Genomic DNA, 12,171 nt, shown 5'->3' on the forward strand with positions numbered 1-12,171 from the left:
GTAGTTGTATGTATATTTTTTATTACTATTTTATTTATTTATTTTAGACTTATTTGTTGGCCAGTTGTGGTCTGTGCAATAAATATTAAAAGTTCTAAACCATCTATTGTGTTTTGTTGTTCAACTATTGTAATGATAATATTTTAATATTTAAGTTAATGGGTGTCTCTCACGTCCCACAGTAACCTTAAAATAGTGTAGATTAGTGTACAATGTTTTATAATAATAATTTATTCTATTTAGTGTCCATTTCATTAACATATTTAATATTGGGGGTATCCAAGTTATTTCACACATTCACATAACTCAGTTACTTTTTGTGAGAAGTAAGTAGTAACTATAACTAATTACTTTTTTAAAGTAACTTACCATTACTGGATATTAGTGTGTGGAATAATTCCTAATAATATATCATTTATAAAGTGACCGATTGACAACAGCTTACACTAGGGGGCCTCGGCACACTTCCGAATGGACCACTGGATGACTTGGATAAAATTTTAATAAAAAATTTACTTGATTCAAATGCTAGAAGAACATTGAAAAAACTATTGTTTTTATTGAAAAACAGTTCTTGAAATTTCTTAATTTACTTATATCAACACTACCAGATTTTGTGAATTATATAATATGGTTAATATATATTAGAGTTATAGTTCTGTTAATTTTATATAGGGGTCTTCAAACTGTGTGGGGCAAAAAAACAATAATCCCAGAACCACTGGGTTATAGTATCCGTTTAAGTACTGTCTGTATGAAGGAATAACCCAAGTCAAGCCCATTTTCCATACAATACAATAGTTGTGAGTGTAAATTCATCAGTTCAGTCTTAATTTTCTGAAAGTGAATGACTGTGGGTGAACAAAACTATTTCCTTCAGAGTTGGACATCTTGCCAAAACCACAGTTGCTCATTCACATGGGTCATTAAAGGGGCAGTATGTTATATTGACAGCTAGTGGTTAAAATTCCAAATATTAGAGAAACTTGTTTCCCCCACCCCTCCTTCTCAGACTCAACGCTCACAAGGGTTGCAAGATTGAGGACACGCAACAGGAGCAAGCGCATTTGACAATGGAAGGCGACAAGCCTAACACTGTAAGTTGATGAGTTGATTTATCCGTGTTTAATATGCCTATGGTCGTATAGATTTTTAATATGGATGCCAAGGCTTTTTAGGTCAGATAGAATCAGCAATCTCTGACCCAGTTCGTTTGCTGGCTTCCATGGCTGCAATACGCTGTGTTTTCTGCCAACTGGCAACCTGGGGTGTCGAAATACTATAGGGTAAATTGGCAGTGGGCGGGATCACACATACCAAACCAAAAACACATTCCGACATGGAACGCACATTTGAAAGTAGAATAACTGGCTGTAGCATTGTTTTTCAGAGAAACAAGTGTATGAACTGAGCACATTTCCTATATCTCTGCAAATATATGCCATTTTTATGCTTTAGTACAGTCAAAAAAAATTACATACGGCACCTTTAAGGCGAAATTTTCTATGAAGCTGCTTTGAAACACGTGTGCATGCATTGTGGTACGCTCTAAATACAACTGATTTAACATTCTACATTTAGTGTTCTAAAACAGGTCTGACAACCGCATTCTGCTGTTGTGTGAATGAAAACATACATTAGCCTGGACATGTTGATGTTGTAATTGTAACCTTGCACCTATAGGGGGCACCAGAAGTGTTGTTCATCTCACTTTTTCCCCAATAGTACAGTCACTCCCACTCCACCTCCATTGCAAAATACCCAGCAGTGTAGGCACACAAACACTAACAAACTTACTTCCAGGACATTGGCCTTACAGAAAGCAGCAGGAAACTGTAGGGCTCTGACCTCTGTGAGAGTCTGAAAGAAAATCAGCAAGATGTTTACCAATCGGTACAATATATAATTCAATATTCTATTTGTATTCACATGAGTAATACTACCGTTCAAAAGTTTTTGTTTTGTTTTTTAAAGATGAATACTTCTATTCAGTAAGGATCCATTAAATTGATCAAAAGTGACAGTAAAGACATTTATAATGTTACAAAATATTTCTGTTTCAAATAAATGCTATTCATTGATAATAATAAGAAAGGTTTCTTGAACATCAAAAATCTGCATATTTGAATGATTTATGAAGGATCATGTGACACCGAAGACTGGAGTAATGGCAGCTTTGCCATCACAGGAATAAATTACATTTTAAAATAGAAAAGGGTTATTGTAAATAAATTGTAATAATATTTCACAGTATTAACGTGTTTTTTTTATTTTTTTTTTATTTTTATTAAATGCAGCCTAGGTGAGCATTAGAGACTTCCTTCAAAACCATAAAATACTACCAACTCAAACTTTTGAATGGTAGTGTCCTTAAAATATATGCGGTCTTACCCTGACTCTCTCCATCTGGGTGCGGAATGGACAGAGAAGCTCAAAAAGAATCAGGCCAAGTGAATAAATGTCCACCTTGTGAGAATAAGAATTCCCAGATAGCTAAAGAGGGGAAAAAGGAAGAGATGAGAGAGGGGAAAAAAAATTCTTCCAAGTAGAAATCTGATCGTTTTCCTTTGCTTGTTTTACGCTAAACAAGCACCAGCATTGTTTTCACTCTAAATTGTGTACAGTTTGTGCAGAGAGTGACTGGAACTGACCTGTTCAGGGCTCATGTAGAGTTTGGTGCCCACTTGGCCAGTGTGACGGGCATACATTGGCATTGGTGTGAGGTTACTCAGCTCCTCATCGTCTTCCTCCTGATCCATAGCAGTGACCAGTCCGAAGTCTCCCACCTTCACCACGTCATCCATTGTGAAGAAGATATTGGATGGCTGGGAGAGAAAGAGAAAGAGAAGGAAATGAAAGAGCGGTTTGCATTGGGAAAACCCCTCACTGCAATCACACTTCATTTTCAGCATCCTACCTTAAGATCTCTGTGCATAAGTCCTTTGCCATGCAGGAAATCCACAGCTTCTGCGATCTGAAGGAAGATATCCAGACACTGACTGTGCTCCCTGAGCTCAGGCAAACACCTCTGGGCCATCCAGTCCTTCAGGTTCTCCTTCCTGCACAGCTGCATCTGAATGTACAAGTAGACCTTAGGTGTGAGTGGGGGCCGCGTGACAGGGCAGGGGGTGCTGGGGGCCAGGCTCAGAGAGGTGGGCCTTGATGGCAAGTTAGAGGGTGGTCCCAATGATGTACTACGCTGGGTTTTGGAGCCAGACTGTGAAAGGCACGCAGGTGGCACAGGTGTACTTCCGCTGAGGTCACTGTCATTGTCCTGGTGTTCACAGCCTGAGTCCTCAAAAACTATATCGAAGGAGGAAGAAGTGCAGTCGCCATGAGCAACTGTGCGGGGAGGGCAGAGCTCAAAAGAGTGGGGGGAATCCGAGACCTCCAGGACAGCGTCTGGGTCCGCCTGACTGTCACGCTCTGACATCATACTGTCCGGTCCCAGACCTTCCACACACACCTGATCCCCGATGCACACGCTTGTGTCCCCATCGGCCGCACACATGCATGAGGAGTCCACTGGAGAAGGAGTGGCCACAGGAACCTTGACTGAGAATGCCTCCATGTGGTCAGGAGAGCTCAGTAACCAGTCAGCAGTACTGAGAAAAAAACAAAAATCATTCCCATTAATGTCTTTGCTTCACTAAAACTTCACTCCTTATACTAAAATACACCTGATTTATATTTATAATAAAAATAAATAAACAAATAAATAAATAATTTAATTAGATAAATGACAGACAGATGATAGTTAGACAGATAATAGATAGTTACAGACAGACAACAGATAGACAGACAGATACATAACAGATATTTAGACAAAAAATAGACTGTTAGACAGACGATAGATAGATAGATAGATAGATAGATAGATAGATAGATAGATAGATAGATAGATAGATAGATAGATAGATAGATAGATAGATAGATAGATAGATAGATAGATAGATAGATAGATAGACAGATAGACAGATAGATAGACAGATAGACAGATAGACAGACAGACAGACAGACAGACAGACAGACAGACAATAGATAGCTAGACAAGCAGATAAATGACAGATAGTTGGATAGTTAGACAAATATTACAGTTAGAAAGACAGACATACAAATAATAGATAGTTAGTTATAATAATAATACTTAGAAAGACACAGAAAGTCAAGCAGACAGAGACCAATAATAGACATATAGTTACACAGAAAGATAGATAATAGATAGCCAGACAGAGCAACGGATATGTATTTACATACAAAAACTACTGTAAACGTACATGAAAGTAATCAGAAAATGTTGCACGCTTAATTCAAACTTGTGTCATTCACATGAGCACTATGACTCAATGTGCATGTACTAACTGCTAGGCAGCAGCTGCAACTTTATTTTAAATTTAATGCAAATAATTTGATATTTATACTATTTTGATGCATTTCAATGAACTGTCCCATTATGAAAATTCTTTTAATAGACTGCAATATATCTAAATATTCAAGATAATGAAACACTTTAGATCCTAGCATAAAATGTACATTAACTAGAGTAGTTTTCATTATTTTTACAGGTCCAGAAATCATATCTTTAAAATATCTCTGGCCATCCATGACCGCAACAACCCTGTATTTATCACAAATGTATTTATGTTCAAGAGCATTCTGCACACCTGGCGTCTTTGAGCCAGCGTTTGTCCATGTCCTCCTGCCAGCCCTGGGGCGGACTCTCCTGCCAAGCGTTAAAATAACGGATGATGCCTTGGTGTTCCAGCTTAGCTAGAGCCTTTACTTCTCGCATGACCTTCTCACGAGCCAACTCCCTACAATCACAATCACAGCATTAAACACAAGCATACAGACACCTGTATCATGCTTTTTATGGAGCGTTAAAGTTTTGTGTTGACTGTTACCTGTTGGGTAGACGGATCCTCTTGATGGCATAGTTGCAGTCATCCACCTTGTTGCGCGCCTCAAACACAACACCAAATCCACCACGTCCCAAACACTGAACTGGCTCAAAGTCTGTCAAGTATCTGATACACACAAACAAACCCAAATCAATTATGAATAAAGTCATGTGGACTTTATGTTCTGCTGATCTAAAGCACCACACTAAAAAGGACAATGGTATGTTGTACTATAAAACAGCCGTGTGTGTCGGTGTTCAAATGAGCTCAACATCAGAGCACACAGAGATTAAAACACAAACAAAGTGTTACATACTGTAATTAGTAATTTAAAATGTCACTTGAAAACAAATCAAACACAAACAACAAATAAACTGCACAGCAAGAGCACTTGAGTCATAATAGCTGTGCATTTAGCCCAGGGAATTTAAAAGTAAAATATGATCACGATGCCATCTGTGCATTCCACATTCAGCAACTGCAAGTCTCTAATGTACCATGTGCAAACAAGTGTAATCTATTTTAAAATATGGGTTTGAATTTCCTTATTTAAAAGATGAACTCCAACTGTAGGTCTGACTGAGGCATTTGTAACCATCATTTAAAGGTAAAGTCTGTCATTTCTAGCAGCACCAAATGGAAATGTAATGCGTTTGAGCAACCCAACTAAGCTGGACATTGGGTCAACCAATGGTGTGAGCTAGAGTTACATATTAAATGTGTTATATTATATGGAACTTTAAGTTCATTGTCAAAATTAACAATAAGTTATTGATTAATCGTTTATGTTAATACCATGTGCAAGTAGCCCATTTACTTTAAAAAACTTATTTTCTAATGCTTTTTAGTTTCCTATTCATATTTTTAATGCATTGATTCTTAATATTTATTTATTTCAGACATTACTTTTGGCAGTGGATAAGCCCAAAAATGAAAATTCTGTCATCACTTACTCTCCCTCACATCATTCTAAAGCTGTATTCGAAACACAACTGAAGATCAATGTTTATGTGTGAATAAAAGACTAAATGAAATCTGTTCATCATATAAAGCAATTGAGTCTCTTCAGAAAATTTTGACTAAACTGCTTAATTCATATGGATTCATTTTACAATCTCTTTCAAACTTTTTGAAGCGTCGAGTGGTAGTTGCATGGACTGTCAATGGAGGGACAGAAATCTCTCAGATTTAATTTAAAATATCTTCATTTGTGTTTCGAAGATGAACAAAAGTCTTACGGGTTTAGAACAACATGAGTGTGAGTAACCGATGACAATTTTTTTATTTTTGGGTGAACTAACTCTTTAATTGATACTCTGTAACCCTCCTACACTGTTAAACTTACAATAGTCCCTAAATCAATGTTAACATCAATATGAAATTCAAAGTGTATGCTCAATTACCTAGAAACATATTCACAAGGACGTGTCTCTGTGATGACAACTTCTTTCGGCTCTGTAACATCCAGTTCAAACTTGTTGTCAGTTTGACACTGTGTCTCAGACTCCTTACGTTGCTGCACAGATGAATTAAGAACAGTGCAACATGCATGACTTTTAATATTAATTTGACACAATATTAAGCATGACACCATTTGTGTGTATGTACACTTTGAAGAGTTCTTGTTTACCCGCGCGTATGTTGTGGGCGGGTGGAAGAACTTGCGGACGATGTAGGTGGTGGCAGCAATGCAGAAGATGATGGTACCCAAAATCTCCTTCCACCACGGCAGTAGCAGCACAGGGTCCTTCCTTCTCACCTGTGACCTCTCTCCATCTTTCTCCAGTAGAACACTCACTGCCGTCTCATCACGCCGGTTACGATAACGAGGGCTGTATGGAAAGTAGTATCCATTATCTACATTGGGAAACAGAGAAGAGGGTGATGAGTTCAAATTCTCTCAAACCACGTTCACAAACAGTCAAACCAAGTGTCCAAATGGCCTGAAGGACAGTTGTTCTTACCATACGGGTACTGCAGTATTGACAGAGCTCCATTACTGTACTCCTCATGAGAGAATTTATCATTATTCAGACATTTATCAAACTCCTCAGAGCCCACCAGGACTGGAGTACGGGAAGGGGAGTCTAGGAGAAAAGGGACTGGTGTTATTGACAACATCACACTAGCTTTAGTACATACTTTTGTGTGTATTTGGTGTAATATACTCACGGATGAGGGGTTTCCATTTGACTATAGGTGGTGGCATCATGTCAGTGTCACTGCTCCAGCCGTTTAGAGCTTTGGGCTTCGAAGGAAACTTCTCTGAGATTCTCACAGAAGACTGGAGGTACAGCTGACCCTGAAACATCCCTTTAAATGGAAAAGAGAAAACACATTTTAGATTCACATTGCATGTCTCTATTTCTCAAGAAAGATTGCCGTTTACACCTGGTATTTACATGAGTCCCAAACTGTGACGGGATTTAGTGAATGCTACCGTTTCTTATGCTCACCAAATGCTTCATTTATTAAGTAAAAACAGAAATACTGTGATGTGGTGGTCATTATTTGAAATAATGTTAAAATGACTTGTTGCTTAATAAAATGAATACAAATAAAATAAAAAACTGACTTTGTAAAAATAAAAGTTTGACTTTAAAATAAGCAGAAGGCTTATTATTTCAGCTGAGCAGCTGTAATAACTAAATTTAAAGTGAGCTTTTTGAGTGAACAGATATTTTATTTAAAAGCAAAAGTTATAGCCCGTTTTTAATAATAACAGTTGATTGACAGTCCAGTAGGCGGTTCTTCCCTGCTGCTCAGGACGCGTTAGCATTGACCACCTCCAAATGTAACTTGAGTGAGTGGATCACAAAAACATTTGGGATACCATATACACATGTATTTAGACCTGAATACTTTTGATCGATTCAGCCGATACCAGTTTCAATACCAGATGCAAACAGGGTCTCTTACACATTCATGTTTGTAAAACAACCGTCAAGTGCATGTTACCCAGGTAAACGCTGGACTCTGTGGCCCCGCGAGCCTCCTCTATGATGTCATCATCCTCCTGAGCCTCGGTGTCGGTGTGGGAGTTATATGAGGTGTCATCAAACAGGCTAATGGGCGTTACCTTCCCCCCTCCTACCAACCACGCAGATGCAATGGGTGTGCAAAACTTCACGGAGAGGAGAGAGAGAACGAAATCATGAGAAATGAGGAATTGTGGATTTGTTTCACCTAAAACTCTAAATAGTAACCTAATGGGTTGAGGTGTGATACCTGATGCTCCCAGATCAGCTGTCCTTCTGGTTTGGTGCTGAAGGCCATGACTTTCCAGTCCGGCACAGAAACCTTAATGACCAGGTCTAAGCCCTCTACCTGAGTGTGCGAGTTTGGATGCGTATTAGCATGATTTTTGGTTTGTGTGTCCGTCTCCTCCTGGATGACACGCTGTGCTTCACGTCTGACCTCTCGCCATGTCTCCCCGTTAGACGCCTCCCCCTCCAGGAAGTTGAGGTTGGACTGAATCTCAGGGACATATTTCAGCTCAAAGTTTCCCACGCTGAAGTTCCATCTACCAAGAGAAGAGAAGACAGAAAACAATTGGCATTTTACAGGGATGACTATTATTCTACAATTGTTTTTCCAACATTAAGCTGCCAAGCTGTGCTATGTTGATACAGCCCAGCGTACTCTGCATCTAATCTACCTCGGTTTCATTTATAAGATCAAAAGCAAGGTCACATGAAGCGCTCAACAGAAGCCAAAGCCTGCGGGTATTTCTTACTTCTCAAACCCGTTGCGAGGCCTCACAGCTCTGACAGTTTTCTGTGTTCTCTGGAGTAACAGTACGTCCTCTGGCTCTCCTTCCTCGTCCCCCCACCGACTGCAGCCCACCGCTGAACAAATATACTTTAACTACAGAGGAAGAGAGAGGGAGGTTAAAGCTGACAACCAATACTACAATATGATAAAAGAGTTTGCAGAGTGCCACAACAGCACATCAATCATTTATTGTTCTAAAAAACAAATTGTGGCGAGCAGGACGAGGCCGAGGGCCGTGAGAGAGCGGCATGAGGCCGGTGGCGTGATTACTCTGATGAGCGACACCTGCGAGACGCACCGGCCTCATGCCGCTCTCTCACGGCCCTCGGCCTCGTCCTGCTCGCCACACAAATGAAAAACAAAAAGAAAACATCTGTTTGAGTTACCTTGCCACTGTATGTACCAAGGCCATACGTAGTAAGGGACTTGCCCCCTACAAGCACAGTGTCCTCTCCGATGCGGAACGAGGAGTCCAGCAGGGACTCGACACTGAAGGGAACAGCCTCCATACTCTCCCTGTCCCTGTTCCACTGGAACAGAGCTCCGTCCAGAGAGGGAATGAACATCTTGTTCCCAAAAATCTGAGGAACAGAAAAAGGTCATAAGAGTTTTATTAGTTTTTGATCAGATTGTTGTAGTAAATTAGCTGAAGTGGCACATGATTTCACCTTGGGAAATATTTCACGTTTCGGATCATCAGCAGCAAGGTGGGTACAATGAGCAGACCATGATGGATAGAGACAAGGGGACAGACAACACTGAAACTCTGACCAATCAGCTTTGAGTCTGTGTGTGGCATTATCACACTGTATGCCATTAACATTTGGCACTCTGTCTGCTGTCCGAAGAATAACACAATCCTAGATGTCCTTAAAGGATAAACATGGACAATTGGGCAAAAGTGTCCTGAACACACACACACACACACACACACACAAAAAGGCCATTATATAAGGGTAATGTAACTGACCCTAATCCAAAAAGTGATCTCAGCTCAAACAGACACAGAAGGGGGGATGAGATCACCAACTTCCTATTGCACTTAATCTAACCTTGATACCTGGTATGGACCAATAGGAAGCTAAACCACTATGAGAAAGCAAGCACCTGGAAAATGAAAACAATTACTGTGATTGGCTGAGAAATGAAGAGATTAGCTTATCTGTCTATCACATCTAGGTGGGCGGGGCTTGTAAAGAGCTTGCAGTGGTACTGAGGGTAAGAGGTTTAAAGAGTGTGTGGTGTGTGTGCTGCAATGATGACTCATCACTGTGCTACACTGAGTTAATCCCTCATGTGATCTATGTGCCTGATCTTCAGCTCTACAGGATCTTCACGTTGGGTGAGACTTCAATCATTCTCAGCCCAATTACATCCTAAATCAATGAGCAATTAAAGTCAATCAATTAGAAGAACAAGAATTTAACCCCAGCCGATATCCAGAACTTCATTAATGTCATTAGCTGCAACAGAGCTCTTCTGAAAATCTACAGTGTCAGCTACACGAAATTACATATCTATAAAAACGTGCATGTAGGCAAAAAAAAAAAAAGTGATTAGTTTGTCTTGATTCATATTGATAATTAATATAAAATAAAAATGTCAGCCATTGCATTGGATTAAATAAACTTATTTCAAAAATGGCATTTATTTTAAAGAAAGATAGACTTTTCACAAAAAAGTGGAACATAGTTAGGCTAGTTAATGTAATGAAGTACACCATTAGTTACTCTGCAAAGACACCCTTTGGAACTGACTTCCACAGTTGAACTATTATTTTTTTTAAAAGAAGAAAAAAAAGAGTATTTTTATATATTATATTTTATTATTAAATATTACTTTACTTTCAATGTAATGTAATAGAACTACATATGTTTGTTAAATGTATATAAAGATTCTAGTGCACTCATGGCTCCCAAAGCCTTGAAGAACATGAAATTAAATTACTTTTCAGAACATGACTTTTTATTACACAACAAGGAGATTGTATGACTTGCATGAAAGGAAGTACATCATTTAAACCTCTTAACCACAAGCTGTAAATGTAAAAGGTTGGCTGCAGTGTAATTTAACCTCTATAGTATCTCATGTTAGTGTGCTGTGGTATTTAAACAAATGTAAAGCTTCAGTAAAAAGCCTCTCACTTTGGACATGTTACAAATCTATTTTCTTCATGCACTGGATGCTTGCTGGTAGGCCGGTATTGAAAATGCTCTCTCTGATGGGGAATATTTGGCTTGACAAAGATCTTGTCTGCACTTCAATGGCGAATTTGGTGTTGACGGCTGATGCATTTCATTTAAAATGCCCCAAAGGTGCAGTTTTGATGTGCAGTGATTTGAGTAGCATCAATAGTTAAAGCAAGAATCTGTTATTTCTGCGGTAGTAACAAAAAAACCCCTTTAATAATCAACTATAAAAAGAGAGCAACAACCACAGTCAATGCTAATTATTCAGGCAAGTAATTCCCTAACAATATTCATTTAACCTGTAGTGTAATAATAGTTAGGCTAGTTTACATAAAACAGAAAATTCAGCAATTCACTGAAAATCTTCCTCTCTAGCTCTCAGATCTGGGAATCAGGGCAGATTGATGATCGGTTATGACAAACAAGAACTAATGCCATTTGACAATCACTGACGTGAAATTTGCTGTGCAATATTTGAATGCATGTTCCCCAGGATTGAGATTTGAGAACTATGGTAGAGGGGAAGACTGTAAAAATCACAGAATGCCCAACAAACCCAGATATACTGGCACACATTGAGCGACAACCGGCGTCTTTAGTTTCCTTCAAATTAGGCAATGCATATTGCCATCATTTTCAACCAGCAAACATCTGGTCACCTCTGCTGTTATGATCCCATTAATGACTAGGGAATGTAGGGGCAGAGAAAATATTATATCAGACTGAACCCTGTAGCAGCCCAACATGAATCAAATACTCAGTTCAGCTGTGGGCAATGACTTCTGGAATCTTGTTTGACACATTCAATTTGAGAGACTTAGCTAAAGGCAGTCTGGCCCTTGTCTTAAGGGATCACAGCAGGTTTGAGTATGAAGCGTGTCTATGTAGGCAGGATATCCCTCTGTACTCAATGACCTCCCACAGATGATAGCGCTCCACTGAGTCTGACACATAGCATTACATCAAGCCAGGCGCAATCCCCTCTCTCTTCCCTGTTCAACGCTAATCTCTCTATCTCCCACACACACATACTCACATAAACACAACATATCATTTCACACTCCTCCCAGCACGAAAATCACTTTAGTGCACCCTACATATAGTTTTAAATAAAATAAACACTTAGGTTTACAGATGACATGCCATCAAGAAAAAAAACAACCCAAAACATTTACAGTTTAACGTAACTGAGTTATTCAGTTGTGACGTCAATGTGTAAGGCACCTGGAATCGATGGGTTTCAGAGTCACGGTTTTCAATTTAAGAGTATAAGGTCTGTGGTTAACATTACTTGAACTAAACCATTT

General features: G+C 39.1%; 1 protein-coding gene across 1 annotated transcript in view; it reads right to left on the reverse strand.

Moving 5' to 3' along the window:
* Window positions 1-12,171, reverse strand: part of eif2ak3 (eukaryotic translation initiation factor 2-alpha kinase 3) — a 31,424-nt gene that overhangs the window by 2,245 nt on the left and 17,008 nt on the right. Inside the window, exons 3-16 of the mRNA XM_084093784.1 lie at window positions 9,062-9,256; window positions 8,638-8,768; window positions 8,130-8,424; window positions 7,860-8,025; window positions 7,074-7,214; window positions 6,866-6,988; window positions 6,532-6,758; window positions 6,305-6,417; window positions 4,905-5,027; window positions 4,665-4,814; window positions 2,918-3,605; window positions 2,652-2,825; window positions 2,392-2,493; window positions 1,798-1,860 (exon numbers count right to left, since the gene is read on the reverse strand). Coding sequence (XP_083949910.1) covers window positions 1,798-1,860; window positions 2,392-2,493; window positions 2,652-2,825; window positions 2,918-3,605; window positions 4,665-4,814; window positions 4,905-5,027; window positions 6,305-6,417; window positions 6,532-6,758; window positions 6,866-6,988; window positions 7,074-7,214; window positions 7,860-8,025; window positions 8,130-8,424; window positions 8,638-8,768; window positions 9,062-9,256 — 2,691 coding nt within the window. The remainder of the gene's footprint in view (window positions 1-1,797; window positions 1,861-2,391; window positions 2,494-2,651; window positions 2,826-2,917; window positions 3,606-4,664; window positions 4,815-4,904; window positions 5,028-6,304; window positions 6,418-6,531; window positions 6,759-6,865; window positions 6,989-7,073; window positions 7,215-7,859; window positions 8,026-8,129; window positions 8,425-8,637; window positions 8,769-9,061; window positions 9,257-12,171) is intronic.

Source organism: Abramis brama, assembly GCF_963993115.1.
Source record: "Abramis brama genome assembly, chromosome: 19".
NCBI lineage: Eukaryota > Metazoa > Chordata > Actinopteri > Cypriniformes > Leuciscidae > Abramis > Abramis brama.